Raw genomic sequence first — 14809 nt, 5'->3', positions numbered from 1 at the left:
CCAAGGGAAGACACGCACGGGTGCAAAGATGTCTAGAATACAGTTGAGATGCAATACTCTATTACTGCAGGTGGGGTACGCGGGCAACAACGACGGAAGCTCAGAATTCTCTTTTCAACGTTTCCACGAGGTGCAGCCTTTCCTGCAAATCTTTTCGGACGTAGCAAACGAGATAAGGATTGGCAGATGTTGGATCTCGTAGGACGTCCTTGACATCAGCTGTGGAAACCATGCTATCGTTGTACTTGAACCAGACGTCCACTCCGGATTGACTTGACTGGAGCTTGCGCTGGTTCAAAAAGTAATGCCCATGAGTAGCTTCGCCTGTTGCATTTATTAGTTCAATCAGTGTCTCCCCAATAATCTGGGCTGGAAAATGTATCGAAAGCTCACCTCGATGCATGAAAAGACTGACGAGGACGTATTCATACCTTGTCTCATCTTTCCACAGCGATGTGGTTTGCGCTTTGATGGCACGGAGCTGTTCCTCGATTTTCTTGAGCTCTTCTGTGACGGCAGCGGCGTGTGCTCGTAGCTCCAGCGGAAGAGCCTCATCGAACTCAATGCTGTCCAACGCATCACTCAGAACTCTTTTGGTACCGTCGCGCTGGTCTCGCAGGAATTCCATGAACGCAGCGGTGTCTGTCAAGGTCTCGGTAATTCGTTGAGACCTTGATGTGAGGGCTTTTGACCCCGATCGCAAGAATTCTGCCTTTGCCCGCAGCTCTCTTGCTTCGCGGCGCAAGGATTGTGAAAGTTTGCGGGTTTCAAGGCGTTTGGCATCTTCCGGTACAGATGGATCGAAGTCGCAGTATCGATCGAGGTAGATGGTCTCATGAGTTTCCATGTGCGCTTGTGATTTGAACGCCCGGCTGCGCACTCTGTCGAACTGAACACGTTGGAGCTGGATTTGCAAGAAGGGCGGCGGTCGCAACAGTGTGACAGAGCGGCGTACTGCCTTGCTACTCTCGCCGCTGGCAATGACCTCTTCGTCGAAGAAGCTGTCCAGACCGTCGTAGATGTCTCGCCCTTCCTCTTCGAGAACGTCCACGAGAAGAATTTTGAAAACTTCTTTCTTAACCTCGCTGCTCGACCCAGTGATTATCCCTTCGTTGATGTTGGTGAGGAGTTGTAGCCTTTGTGCCGTTTCTCCAAGAAAGAGAGCCGAAAGCAAGCTGGGTTCTGCAACGGGAGCTTCGTCCCCCCCATCTACTTTGATCTCCATCAGAACATCGCCGGGGGTCGCGTCTTTGGGCTGCGCCTCGGAGCCATCCGGCGATTCGTCATTGAGAGTGCCAAGGGCAACCTCTAGTTGAAACATGACGTTGTCCAAGCATTCGCTGACATCCTGCTGTGCACCAACTTGCATAAGCGACACTCTGCGCTCAGGAAGTGACGGAGGTCCAAGGGGTGGAGCAGTTGCAGGGCCGTCGGAAGCTGGCAGAGCCGCCGCTGCCTCCTCAACAAGCGTAGTATCGGTTCCCGCACTACCTGTGGAATTCTCCAAAGAGCCTCGCTCCGGCACTGTTTTGGGCGATGTACTTTGCTCAACAGCGAGCTGACGCATTGCTTCGTCCTGCTCCTCCGCACGCGCTGACACTAGCGCCAGATACGCAAGCTCTCGTTCCGGAGTGACTGCTGCCGCGGGGAAGCTGATCATATTCTGGAATAAAGCCGCAAGATGCAAGATGACTGAAAACGAAAGTTGGGGTAAACATTTGCGCCTTTTCCAACTGAAAGTTTTGCCAGACTTACATTTATGCGAACGTTCTGCTTCACGAGCTGTAACCTGGCGACCTCCGATTCTTCGAAGTGCCTTTGGCATTTCCCATATCCCAACCTTAGAGCTGTATTCCAGCACACGTTCTCGGATCTCACGAATGGAGAAAAAGTATTGCAAGACAGAGTTCAGGTAGCAAGTATTGCCGATGTTATTCAGGCCTGCTGGGCGTTCCGGGTCCGCTGCCGAGGCCCAAGGATCTGGCGCGCTAGATGATTGTCCCTGAGAGAGTCGCAGCAACATCCCACTCTGCCTCGCGAGGGCGATGGTATGCAGGGCCTGTCTCCACTCATCTGTTCGTGCGGGGTCGTCTCCGAGCCGAACGTTGTAAAGCATCGACAGAGACTCGTCGTCGACATCTTCGACTGGCTCTGGCGCCTGAAGCCGACTGTATGCTTGCGCCAATGTCATTCCTGAGTGAGCTTCCGACAACCGCACAAGCTCCGGCGGGTCTCCTTTCGACCGGCAAATCACTTGAAGAGCTCTTTTGAGGTTTTCCATATTTGCAACGGACTCTGACTGTTGGGCTTGTTTGATTTTGCCCTCGTACAGGCCTGCGATAAAGGTTATGTCGATTTCGTCGCTTGCATCGAATTTGGTGCCCTCAATGCCGATGAGCGCGTACGAGTTTTCAAGCTCGTCAAATGTCCATTGACCCCTGGACCGTTCCTCGGTCAGAATGACTGGCACTGACGAGGGTGGGAATCGTTATTAGCTACGGTGTCATTTCAATATGCAGTAGCGCACTCACATATGATCGATTCCTTGCGCTGGTCCATCAGGAGGTACTCGACTGCCGACAGCAGCCTCGGCGCGAGACGTATATCTCTTGTAGTGGCTGCTTCATATGCCGCCTTGATGGTGGCGTCGGCGTCTTGCGCATGAACCCCAAGATACTCCAAGCTCAATCTTGCGCGTTCGGACGGTGGGTTCCGGCCGAGGGAAAGGTCCAATTGAGTCTTGTCAAAGGCAAAGATACGCTCTATCGATCCCATAGCGGATATGGCAACTGGTACGAAAGGTGAATCGGTACGGGTCTCACTCTCCGGTTCTTAGAAAACAGGGGAAGGGGGGCGACAGAATGACTCAGCTTTGAATGCGAGTGAAAGCAAGACCTGACGTTCCACTTACCGTTAATGGACATCTTCTCGCGGCAATGCTGAGCCCAGAGGTACAGCTCAAGCCACGCTCTGCCCATGCGAGGCCAACCCGGGCCAGCCGATCTGCCATCAGCCGTCAGCAAGTTGGGCGGCTTAATCGCCTGCCGCGCATCGTCCTCTGCCACGATTTCCAGCTTCCAACCCAGTCGCAAGAATATGTCGCGCGCGATTTCATCCCACCCGAGCTTTTGTGTGACAGTCTTGCTCTCCACGATGACGGCCCGGGTATTTCCGTTCAATGCGCCGGCCAGCATGCGTAAGATCAACCGCACGGCGCCATCAAAGTACTGCGCTGTGTCGTCCACACCTGGTGGAGGGTTGGAGAGCCGCGTTGATCGGAGACGGAGTAAAAGAGCTTCGTCTAAGATCGCTGGGATGGCCTTCGCTTGGCTAACAAATACGATCTTATCCTGTCGGCCACCTCGGCTTGTCAGCCCTTTGAAGGTGGTGAGGTATGCCTCTGGAGGAAGGTCTGGGGATGCGGGTGCATGTCCTTTCGGAATTGGGTAGGCTTGTAGCTCCGGAGAAATATCTACCTCCTCCATTTCGAATAGCGGCGTCTCGTCGAAAACATGTTCCCACGGCTTTGGCGACTCCACTCGTGGTGACACACCCGCTACAAAGGAATCGCTGGGTGCAACAACAACCCACTCCATTAGCGATGGCAGGAAGTACGCATTCGGATGTGGCAGAAGGGACTCCAAGTCTGTTTGGGTGGGAAACCCCAAGCGGTTACTCCCGTTGCCTTTGTCTCCGGTCGAATCTGGCCCGCTTGTCGTTCCTTGTTTCTGAAATTGGACTTTGACGGCACGTTCATTGCGCGTATCGAAAATGATACTAGTATCATGCAGAAGCCTTGCCGGCGTGTTGTACACTGGTAATGATGGAAGCGGAGTCGAGGTGGGCCCCGCTAAGTTTGAGGCAGCGGATGCTTTATTTGCATCATAGAATTGCGACCAGTCTTCTTCCACATCCACAACATGCGGATAAAAAGGCGGAGGGAACTCTTGAGGGTTCGTAGACTCAGTCGTGACGTCCATCCTGTTGGCTTCCTCATTGAAACGAATTTCGGCGACGGGCAAGTCTTGAATATTTGCATCGAGACGATCAAGTCTTGCCACCTTGCGTGAGTTCGCTGGTAAGCCATCGACGACACTGAACACTGGTTCGTCGGAAGCGCCGTGTTGAAAGTATCGGGATCGCTTCGACTGGAATTCACTGGGTGCGAATGGGCCTTTGGGTGATGTATCCGGCAGGGACATATCGCGATACTCGTCACGACCGTCATCGCTGATGTTGCCGGCGAGAGAGGATACATCAACGCCTGCGTCCGTATGCCACCGTGGGGAGCTCCCGCTGCCGACATTGAGCTCTTCTAGTGGTGGAGGTTCTTCCACAAATTCAGCTACGCCAGCCAGCTCGATGACAGGCCCTGCAGTAGAATGGGACGACGCGGCGGCCGCGTACGATCTGACGGAAGATCCTGTCATTGCTGGGGCAGGGTCTTTAGCGGGGGTCACATTTGGTATCGCCTGCGATGGAGAAGGCGACCTCCCTGTTGCCATCCTTGTGAATCAAGCCTGACGTTCAATATTCAAGCTTCAAGTCTGGCCTTCCTGACTTGTCCGTCGATGCTTTCGTCAGGCAGCACGCTGGAGAATACGACCCGTGCGTGATCTTGGAATGGACGCCCACGCGACAATGATCCGATAATGGCAGGCGCGATCTCCGACAGCTGCACCTGCAGCGCGCCTCAGAGTGCGAGATCTTCAAAGCTGCGTCTCCGCTATTGTCATGAGGTTCATAATTCTGCCTATTTTCACCAGGCTGAGGCGCTGAGGAATGCCACTTGTCATCGTCTTCATTTACAGCTCACGCCTTCACGGACCTCGTCCCAAGTTTGTCATGACGAGGCTGAACTACCCCAGTGCTGAAACGCGAAGATGGAAGCACATTAGTTATCAAATTAGGGTTAATCATACAGGTGCTATAGATATGGTACGCGTCTAGCTGCTGGCTGTCCGCTGGTATCGCTCTCGCATGTCCTCTCAGCTCTCGCTGTGGGGTTTGGACTTCAGCTGGTCTTCGTAGTCTTGGGGGTATGCACCTCGCTTGCTTGATATTCGATGCCCGATGGTCCAAAGTCTCGGCTTGTGTGCAAAAATCCAGCTTGAAAAAGGACGTGAATCCTTCGCGGAGGGGTGCAAGTTCGGCTCGGTCGAGCATGGCTCCCACCGAGAATGGCGCCAGCGGCGCGCCGAACGGCACTGATGGAGTAAAGAAGGACGCTTGGCTCGACTTCATGCGACTCGACCAGGTAAGTTGTAAAATGGTTCATCCTTGACTGCGATATTGACGGTAGCTCTGGTCTGAATGTACAGTCAAAGTTGGCCAGTGCTGTCGCTTCAGAGCAAGGCGAGGTCTTCGTTCTTCAATGGCTCTCCAAGCTGGAAAAGACCCTCAAGTCTGCTGATCGTGTGAGCAGAATTGACGCGGTAGTTACACTTTCCAGCATCCCCTGATCCGACGACAACGCTCGATGTTTTGCAGGACTTGATTGATGAGCGTCAAGCGGAGCTCGAAAAATCACTACTTGCATTGACTTTACCCACATGCGTGCAACCACAACGAGTCGTGCCAAAAAGCCCCAACCCACAAGGCCCTGGCGGTTCGTCAGCGACAGCATTCGAGGTACCGTCATTGACCGCGCCGCATCCTGGAAGACCGTCAAGATATCTGCTGTCAAGATGTTTCATCTTAGTTTTTGGCAGCGGAGAATCCCGCAGTCTCTTCGATATTCTGCAAACGCTCTTGAGGGCGAGTTCGGACGACCCGGCGAAGCTTACCACTGGCGCTGCTATTGGAACCGTCTACAAGGGCGCATTTGCGAAAGAGGGGCGCGTTGCAGCATTTTACGTCACAGGAGAGATATTTGGCGCGCTTGGACAACATGTGATGAGTCTCTTCAACGATCTGGTCACCACAGCGCTCCAAGTGGCCAAATCAACGTTCAACCCAGTCATTCTGCGGTACCATGCACTGCTCTGCTTGAAAAAAGTCCTACGCAGAGGCTCTGCTAGTCTCAGCGATCAGGTTGGCAAAGAGATGCTCAGAAGCCTTCGTCAAGGTCTGGCTGACAAAGCAGGTGCTGTTGTCAGAGGGTACGCAGAATGCATCATGACTCTCAACGAGCAAACGACGCACTTGGCGAGCAGGAATGAGGTTGAAGCTGTTCTTGCATGTGCGCTCAAGGCACTCGAAACAGCCGATTTTCCGACTAAACGTGTCGTTTCCGAACTGTGTGCAATGACGTTGGCGTTGACTCAACAAGAGAGCGCGCCACTTCCGACCGCTGCAACTAAATCTACAGGAAAGAAGAAGAAGGGCGACACGGTTGCCGACGTAGATGATGGCAAGATTGGAATCCCCACATCGGCCGAGGAGGCAAGCACGTTCCGGCGGATGATGACGCCGACCGGCATGTTTGAGCAACTGTCAACAGCGTATTTTCGGTCCCCAACCTCAAGAAAGCTGCAGGCTGCCCTCTTTGACGTTTATGCCGCTCTTCTAACGCGTCTAGGCGCTGAATGGGTGCATCTCAATTACGAGCTGATCTTCAAGCATTTTGCGGCGGACATGCCAGCTATGCTGAGGAGCAACAATCAGCGCACCGAATTCCTATTTCTTCGCAGCGGGGTGCGCATCCTCCTGCGTGAATTCATCGGCGAAAGGATGCTTGGAGAGCAGGGTCAGGTCGCGGCCATCCAACAGATATGTACGGGATATATCAAGCGGTGGCCCACTTTGACACCTGGGCATTTCCCTCCCGCGAAGTTCACGCTGGCTGTCGCCTTGAGCGAGTGCACCGGACTTCTCACTCAGCTTGGAAGTACTCCGCCGCAGGTCCAAGATGCACTATATGCACCACTCATCCGGTGCGCGTCACACCCGAGCTTATCCGTCCAGATGAGTGCTGCCCTTTGCTTGCGCACATACTGTGATGCCAACCCCATGCAGCTCACTTCCACAATCACCCACCTGCTGAGTCTGTTGAACAAGGACCTCAAGGCGCTCGTCACCGGCTCTAGCAGTCAACGAGTTGAACTCTTGCGCAGTGCAAATGGTCATGCTCGTGGTCTTGCTGCGGTGCTCTGCCTGATACCAAAGCGACCGCTGTACACAGCATTTGACGTCAGCGTCGAGGTGCTTTCCCTTAGCATTAAGCTTCTCAAGGACTCAGGAAACCATGACTTGCACGTCTCTGCGGTCCAAATCCAGGTTGCCTGGACGCTTTTAAGTGCGCTAATGTCACTTGGACCAAATTTCGTCCGCATGCACCAATCACAACTGCTCACAATCTGGCGCAACGCGCTACCAAAGCCTACTTCAAAAGACACTGCATCATCCAATTCGGGCCGATCAGAAGCGGAGTGGGGCTTCTTGTTGCATGTGCGAGAATGCACACTCGGCTGCATCCTATCCTTCCTCTTCCACAATGCTTCGGAACTGGTCAATCTGGACACCTCCAGACGGATCGTAGCTCTACTGAGCCACGCGCTAGCATTCGTCGACGCTTTTTCAGCTCAGCATCCCAACCTTCTCCAAGAGCAGACTCCAGGCGTACATCTTGGCGGGCTCACATTGCTGGATCGTGAATTTCTTCTGCGCCGACGCCTCATGCAGTGCTTTACTGTTCTTGCTGAGAACCCAGCCATGGAGCCACTCGAGTCAGGTCTCCTGATGGTTGCCCTCAAGGCCTTTGCAGAACCTGACCGGTACATCGGGAGTGCCACACAGGCCGCAATTTCTGCGAGCGCGGGGAACTTTACGTCTGTCTGGAGTTTGGCAGACGGCTATGCCTTCGGTGTCAGCTGCACAATCGACGTAGATACATGCAGCGTCGGGCAAGGCGTGCAATTGACTCCCGCCCGTTCTAGGAAGGGCCGGCTCAACAGAGACATTTGCGAAGCCGAGCTTGACAACTTACAGTACAGGCCAGTATTTGGTGCTCCAGAGCATGACATTGCTTTGATCTACTTGCCATCAAAAGACTCGCTGGCGGCACCTGCATCGACATCACTTGTGGATGCTTCTATAGAAGTCTTTGCGCGGCTCTTCCCGTTCCAGCAGAGAAACTCCCAGATTGCAGCTCTAGAGGGGATCGCAGCCTATCTCAGATCTCCGCGTCTCGATCGTAACCCCGGCCGCCAGATGGCAGTTCAAGTCAACGCGATGGCCGCGCTGCTCGGATCGCTACGTGTTGCTGCAACACCCTCGGCCAACGGACGCTTAGCGACCGGTTTCAGCCACGAGAAAGTCTCTTCGGTGATGCGCGAGATCTTGCAGACTGGACTACTTAGCACCGACACTGCGACCAGAAACGCTGCAAGCGAAGCATATGGCCGCTTCGCAGCCATTGCTGGTTCTCAATTGTCGTCAGTGCAAGTCCAATTCCTTGTCGATCAAGTGGTCAGCAATCGAGATCCAGATGCGCGAGCGGGCTGTGCCCTCGCTTTTGGCTCCATCTATTCCTCTCTGGGCGGCTTGGCAGCAGGGCCGCTCACCAAGACGGTTGTGAATGTGTTGTTTTCACTGGCGCGCGATCCGCATCCAACCGTGCACTACTTCTCGCTCCAGGCATTGCAATCTGTTGTCGAAGCTGCCAGTCTCAGCTATACGCAATACGTGACGTCCACCCTTGGCATGCTCGTTAAGCTTTACATGCAAGACACGCACGAACCAGAAGGCGGAAGTGTCGGGTCAGTTAATCTACGAGGAGATCTGCCGGCTCACCAATCCATGTGCCGCATCATCGATGCAATGCTTGGAGTCTTGGGGCCCGATCTCGCAGACAGTACAAAGATTCGCGAATTATTGCTGGCTATGATGGCGGAAATGCAGCTCGAAACAGAAGATGGCGTAGTCATTGAAGCTACCAAGGCGTACCAGCACTTTAGCTTATTTGCGCCAGGACACATCGATACAGTCCATTGGATTGGCGAGCTGCGTCGCCACTTGGTTAGCCCCCGACGACCGTTTAAAGCCTGTGCCATGAACGCCCTCTACCAGCTGGTGCAGAAAGACGCTTTGACGATTAGCAAGGTTGGCGGAGATCGCCTAGCTGAAGACTTTTTTGCCGAGCTCGACAAGGATCCCTTACTGGAAGGGGTGCGCGATGTAACACTCAGCTGGCTGAGGCAGACGGCGGCGGCGAATCCACGCGCTTGGGTTGATCTTTGTCAGCGGATCATTTCAACTGGAAAGGGAGTTGACAAGGGTGCACGGCCGACCGCATCGCTAGCAACGACGTCGGCATTGCAAGATGAGGAATCTGCTTCGCTCGGCATCGATGACGGAGGCTCATCGTGGGCAGCGTCGCAGACCAGCCGCTGGAGAACAAGGCTATTTGCTCTGCAGTGCGTACATGAGATTTTCCTGACATTGCGCAATGCGGGGCGTTTGGAGCATTTCCGCAGTCCGCCCACTGAAGGGGCATTCTTGATGTCCAACCGAGTGACAGACCTGATCAAAATGGCTTTCATAGCTAGCACTGCTTCAAATACGGACATACGTCAAGAAGGGCTAGTCTTACTTCGAGACGTTGTGGAAAACTTCAAGCTGACACCAGACCCCGACTTTCCGGAGGCCCTCATGCTTGAACAACATCAAGCGCCGATCTCCTCCGCACTGATGCCTGCCTTTACACTGGACAGCACCCCGGAAGTGCTAGCATCCGCCGTGCAAGTCTGCGCCTCTTTCGTGGGCTCAGGCATCATCAAGGACACTGCCGGTATGGGACGCATCCTCAAACAGTTGGTGGCGGCCCTAGAGGCCTCGCAGCAAGTGTATATGTCCAGCCTCGGCGATGTTCAGAATCTGACCCCAAACGCAAGCGTCATGCTCAAAGTTGCGGTCTTTACGGCATGGGCGGAGCTCTACCTAGCATGCGGATCGCATGACTACCTGGACAAAATTGTCAAGCCGCACGCCAGCGTCCTCGTACCCTCTTGGACGGCTTTGCTACGCGAGTACGCTCGGTTGCACAGTACAGACGTCCACTCAGCTGCTCTTGGCCGAACAACCGTTGGCATGAACTTCAGCGCAGCTCTCGACTCGCAATATGCTGGCCTCTCCCGGGAGGTGGTGCTGCCGTACTTTGAGACATCATGGTGGCGGGTGTTGCACGCTTTCTCGGTGGTCATGCGTTCGGACGAAGCCCAGCTGCTCGAGATTGGCCCCGACTCCGACAAGGACAAAAATGACGCTGCTAGCGAAGAGCCTTCCAGCTTCTTCTTCCTCATATACGGGCTTGCCTTCGAAATTCTCGCTTCCACTTCCTCTTGGAAGGACTCGATGCTGGAAGCCCGGGTCAAGCGCGTCGCTTTGCAAACGCTCCAAAGCCTCAGTCACGCTAAGTATGCCGGCTCCGCATTGCTCGACGAGGCTCTCTTCGATGAGCTCTCTGCCTTGTGCCACAGGATGATCATGACCGAGTCGGTCACTGTGCAGATCGGTGTCATGCAAATGCTCTCAACGCTGATTGCCAGCTACGGCGGCCGGATCCAGAATAGGGAGATGGTCAACAAGTGTCTGCGATCATCACTCTACGTGATTGATAGGTGTCGCTCCGCTCCTGGTACTACATTGGAGAAGGCGAAACTGTTCACTTTCGCTTTTTCTTCCGCCTTGGAGATTTCGGATTTGCACGAAGAGAGCAAGAGGAACGACTTGCTTGCGATTTTGGTGCATCTTTACTCTGGTGAGGCTTTGTGTCGTGGCACGTCTCCGCTGAAGCAATATTGACCCTGACGTTACTATCACGCAGATCTTTTGCGCGACGAGCTCATCGACGTCGATCTCATCACACCGACCCTCCCTTCCCTCAAAGCTCTTTGCGAGCATTTGCCATCCGGCAACCTCGGCTCGCTCCAAAAGGCCGTGCACGGCCTCACTTCGAGGGCTGTTGAAACGATCAACAACATGCGCTCACGTTCAGCGGCGCTTGCTACTCGTCTCACAAAGGCCAATCTTCTCGCTCTGACTGTCGTAGTCACGGCACTTCCCAGCTCTATCACATTGAGTCGAGCAGTATTGGAAGAGTACACATATCTGATCAGTCACAGGATATCAACGGACGACGGCGAGATCTCCCTGACGGCCTCCACGTGCGCGCGCTCCATCCTGCTTGCAAGCGGCCGGTCAAATGTGGCTATACGCTACTGTGCTGGGCAGCTTCTCGCTGGGCTGATAAGTGGCGTAGCTCGGAGAGCGGAGGAGCTTCGTGCCACAACGGACAAGCATGATGACAAGCTGGCCTTGGTGGGCGAGGAAATCAGGGTGATCATGGGCCTGTTCGGGACACTCCCGAGCTCAATTCGTAAGTGTTTCTTTGTGCCGACGTGCCAGTAGTGAGCGGATTGCTGATTGATTCCCATATCTCTATGACAGATCCCGCACTGATGCTAACCGTCGTACCCACGTTGCTGCTGTTATGCTCAGACGAGGAAGACATCAACAGCACCAGTGCAGCACACAGCTTTGCTGTTTCGCAGCTCGTAACGCTCGCATCGACGCATTCAGCCGCTTTCAAGGTCGCGGCCGCGGGTCTCGACGAGCAGCGTCGATCGCTGCTGGAGAGCAGCGTGCGACGCGCATTACTGTCAGGCGCTGGCGCTCACGCTGGTAGGGGCGGGGCAGTGAAGCCCAAAGCCGGAATCGCATTGCGTAGCTTTGGGAGCGGTTGAAGGACGTAGATATGCGGCACAGATCACTCCAAGGCGGATGATCTCAACAGAATGCAATGATGCCTTAGTAGAACCTGTATTGTACAAGGTGAGGTGACCTTTCAAGCTGCTGAAGGTCGCCCGCGCACCCAATGAGAATTCTCATGAACCAACGACGATGCGGACAACTAGATCCAAATAGCTCGGATTTTTGGGGTGGAGGAGACGCACGATGGTGCGCGCGTCCGCAGACCTTTTGCAGGAATACCAGAGAAGCAAGGAGTGCGAAGAGGACACAACCTACAGTCCCGATAGCAGCGAGTGAATGTTGCGTGACTCACGCGGCGCCTGAGCCTACGTGGACAGAGGTGGAGGTCTCGCTGGTAGCCGCAGACTGCGTGACGTCGATATGCCCCGGTGCCTTGTTGCCCGTCGCCTCCCGCTTGGACTTGTAATTTTTGATAGCGCTTTTGATCGCATCCTCCGCCAACATCGAGCAGTGCAGCTTGACAGGCGGCAAGCTCAGCTCCTTGGCAATCTCGGTGTTCTTGATGGCGCCAGCTTGCTCAAGAGTCATGCCCTTGACGCGCTCAGTCATGTACGAAGACGATGCGATTGCGGAGCCGCAGCCGAAGGTCTTGAAGCGCACATCTGAGATGATGCCGTTCTCATCAACCTTGATGCTCAACTTCATCACGTCGCCACAGGCTGGTGCGCCGACGAGACCGATGCCGACATCTGCATCTGCCTTGTTGAATGATCCAACCTATTGGAAAGATGGTAATCAGCATTTCTCTCAAGTGACCTCGCAAGGCGAAAGCCGGAAGCAGTAGAAACTGCGCAGGTTCAGAAACTCACATTTCTTGGGTTCTCGTACTGTTGACGGGCAAGAAAAGTAGCGAGAAAAGGCGAACAAATGTCGGTCAATAACACTGCCGACCCTTCTGAGGCTGTGAGGACAGCACATTACTTACGTGGTCAATGACCTTCGCGTGGTACGCCCTGTTTGCCACCCTGGGTGCGACAGCGGCTAATCTGAGAGGAGGACGAGCGGCTGACCCGGTCAAAATCGAAGAAGTGGCGGCTGCGGCGCTGGTGAACAGCGCCCTGCTGCCACTGGCCTGTACGCTCGAGCGCGCAATGGTCGTGAGTCCTTGTTTGAGCATGATGAATATACTCTTCTTACTTTGTTGCTAGGATGACCTGGAGCTAGTGGCACTGGAAGCGGCTGAAGTTATATGCACGAGGGAGAGGATATATCACTGACGCCCCCAATTTGCACAGCTAACCTGCTGCCCGAATCAGATAGGGAAGCCCAGGCGTCTTTCATTGGGCTTCGAACCAGGCACTGTGTCTGCCTCGCAAGGTGCGGCGGAGTGCTGTCAATCGCCGACAAGGAAGCGGCACGTGACTTTGCTCTGTCGGCCGAGAGATGTGCTCTGGAGGCCGCGTCCCCTCACACCACGCGCAGGTACCATGAAACAAGCTCCCGGCTCCTCGAATGCATCGCCAGTGGTAACGAAGACGTGGCCCCTGGGACCTGCACGATAACCTTGATTCCACTCATCTAGGCCGCTCGATCTCGAGCACACCGTGGAAGAAAGATATACCTACGCAAAGAACGTTCAAAGTTGGTCAGGCGGCTTATTTAGAAGCGCTTCGCCAGCATGTCAGCCGGAGCTGGAGAAGGAGCATACAGCTTCTCCCTCACCACCTTCTCCCCGTCTGGCAAGCTCGTACAGATCGAACATGCGCTTGCGGCAGTGTCGGCTGGTGCCACTTCGTTAGGCATCAAAGGTGTGTGCAAAGCACATCGTGACATGCGCTCTCGCTGGGCTCGCTTGCGATTGCCCTGTGTTCTGTGTTACTGATGGTCATTTCTCATGCAACGGGGCAGCCACAAATGCCATCGTTATCGCGACAGAAAAACGCATGCCGTCTCCCCTGGTAGATGACTCGGCCTTAGAGAAGGTCAGCTTGATCTGCCCTAACATCGGCATGGTGTACAGCGGCATGGGCCCGGATTTCAGGGTGCTGGTCGCAAAGGCGAGGAAGTCTGCGCAGGCCTACTGGAAGATCTACGGCGAATACCCACCAACTCGCGTGCTGGTGCAGGAAGTCGCGACTGTCATGCAAGAGGCTACTCAGAGCGGGTGAGTCAGGAGTCCTGCTTTGCGACACGTCATAGGCCAAGTTGAGCTCACCGTTCATACCGTTGTATTTGTCGGCTGCAGAGGAGTCCGTCCATTTGGCGTGTCACTGCTCATCGCCGGCTTTGACAAGGTCCGCGGCCCATCCCTGTATCAAGTAGACCCCTCCGGATCTTACTTCATGTGGAAGGCAAGCGCAATGGGCAAGAACATGACCAACGCCAAGACTTTCCTGGAGAAGAGGTGCGTACTCGCATAGTTACTCTGCCATTCCCTTGGTCTCATGCTTTGTCAGGACGAGCATGCAAGACTGATCGGCTTTACTATTCTCGTCTCTTCTCTTTGTTGCGTGCCGCTGTTTCGAATGGCCTAGATACAACGATGACATCTCGTTAGAAGATGCGATTCACACGGCGCTGCTGACGCTCAAGGAAGGCTTCGAAGGGCAGATGACCGAAAAGACGATCGAGATCGGTATCATTGGCGAAAACACGCTCGCCAACGTACCTGGATCAGAGGTGCAGCTGCCGAGCTTCCGGAAGCTGAGCGAGAGCGAGATCAAGGATTAGTGAGTAGGACAGCTGTGGTCTCGTCCGCGCAGGCGTATTGCAAAATGATGCACCGTGCTGATGGGACGCTATACCCTTATTCTGAACTGATTTCTCCTGCTCAACCCGCATATATAGCCTAGCGTTGTAACTTGCTCGTCTTTGGCATCGTCAGAGGAAAACCGAAGATATATGCACGCGCACCAACTCTTTGTCCAGTGGATCCAGCCTCTGGGTATTTTTGTTCCACCCTAGTCTCGACTTATGCACACTGAGACGGATGGGCTGTCGCAAGTTGCGATAACATCACACTTGGTCATTCCATCCAAAGGCGAAGGCGTGCGTAACGAAAGATCGCGTGCGCTAATGCTCCTGCAAACTTGAATTCGTGTAGAATAGCAGATATGGCCTCAGCCTCAAGCTTCGTCTATTCATCGCAGATCGCGCA

The 14809-nt window shown here is 54.4% G+C and overlaps 4 protein-coding genes across 4 annotated transcripts; 2 read left to right on the top strand and 2 right to left on the bottom strand.

Moving 5' to 3' along the window:
* Nucleotides 1–7: 7 nt before the first annotated feature.
* On the bottom strand, nt 8–4783 carry K437DRAFT_273932 (cysteine proteinase). Its single transcript, XM_013388116.1, has 5 exons — nt 2912–4783; nt 2532–2831; nt 1756–2469; nt 394–1692; nt 8–324 (listed from the first exon to the last, which is right to left on the bottom strand). Exons 1-5 carry the CDS (start codon nt 4503–4505, stop codon nt 101–103), a joined length of 4131 nt encoding a protein of 1376 aa, XP_013243570.1. The 5' UTR covers nt 4506–4783; the 3' UTR covers nt 8–100.
* Nucleotides 4784–5164: 381 nt separating this feature from the next.
* Nucleotides 5165–11684, top strand: K437DRAFT_268128 (uncharacterized protein; the record flags this gene model as incomplete). The annotated part of the gene is made up of 5 exons (XM_013388115.1): nt 5165–5257; nt 5322–5417; nt 5491–10699; nt 10766–11317; nt 11389–11684. 5 exons carry the CDS (start codon nt 5165–5167, stop codon nt 11682–11684), a joined length of 6246 nt encoding a protein of 2081 aa, XP_013243569.1.
* Nucleotides 11685–12000: 316 nt separating this feature from the next.
* On the bottom strand, nt 12001–12829 carry K437DRAFT_278300 (uncharacterized protein; the record flags this gene model as incomplete). Its single annotated transcript, XM_013388114.1, has 3 exons — nt 12001–12429; nt 12522–12539; nt 12638–12829. The coding sequence occupies 3 exons, from the start codon at nt 12827–12829 to the stop codon at nt 12001–12003; spliced, it is 639 nt and encodes a 212-aa protein (XP_013243568.1).
* A 468-nt stretch (nt 12830–13297) lies between these two features.
* K437DRAFT_256204 (N-terminal nucleophile aminohydrolase) lies at nt 13298–14808 on the top strand. Its single transcript, XM_013388113.1, has 5 exons — nt 13298–13460; nt 13561–13816; nt 13898–14056; nt 14187–14381; nt 14500–14808. Exons 1-5 carry the CDS (start codon nt 13331–13333, stop codon nt 14510–14512), a joined length of 753 nt encoding a protein of 250 aa, XP_013243567.1. The 5' UTR covers nt 13298–13330; the 3' UTR covers nt 14513–14808.
* Nucleotide 14809: the final 1 nt, after the last annotated feature.

This window comes from Tilletiaria anomala, assembly GCF_000711695.1.
Source record: "Tilletiaria anomala UBC 951 chromosome Unknown K437scaffold_35, whole genome shotgun sequence".
Classification (NCBI taxonomy): domain Eukaryota; kingdom Fungi; phylum Basidiomycota; class Exobasidiomycetes; order Georgefischeriales; family Tilletiariaceae; genus Tilletiaria; species Tilletiaria anomala.
The sequence above is the reverse complement of the archived record's forward strand: the minus strand, read 5'-3'. Positions and strand labels throughout refer to the sequence as shown.

Excerpts from the sequence above, each read along its gene's own strand:
- K437DRAFT_256204 (XM_013388113.1), top strand. The coding sequence starts at position 13,331 with ATGTCAGCCGGAGCTGGAGAAGGAGCATACAGCTTCTCCCTCACCACC. Across the intron at positions 13,461-13,560 it reads CACTTCGTTAGGCATCAAAG|CCACAAATGCCATCGTTATC; the intron begins GTGTGTGCAAAG and ends GCAACGGGGCAG. Across the intron at positions 14,057-14,186 it reads AAGACTTTCCTGGAGAAGAG|ATACAACGATGACATCTCGT; the intron begins GTGCGTACTCGC and ends CGAATGGCCTAG.
- K437DRAFT_273932 (XM_013388116.1), bottom strand. The coding sequence starts at position 4,505 with ATGGCAACAGGGAGGTCGCCTTCTCCATCGCAGGCGATACCAAATGTG. Across the intron at positions 2,832-2,911 it reads CGAGAAGATGTCCATTAACG|AACCGGAGAGTGAGACCCGT; the intron begins GTAAGTGGAACG and ends CTGTTTTCTAAG. Across the intron at positions 325-393 it reads CAGTCTTTTCATGCATCGAG|GCGAAGCTACTCATGGGCAT; the intron begins GTGAGCTTTCGA and ends TAAATGCAACAG.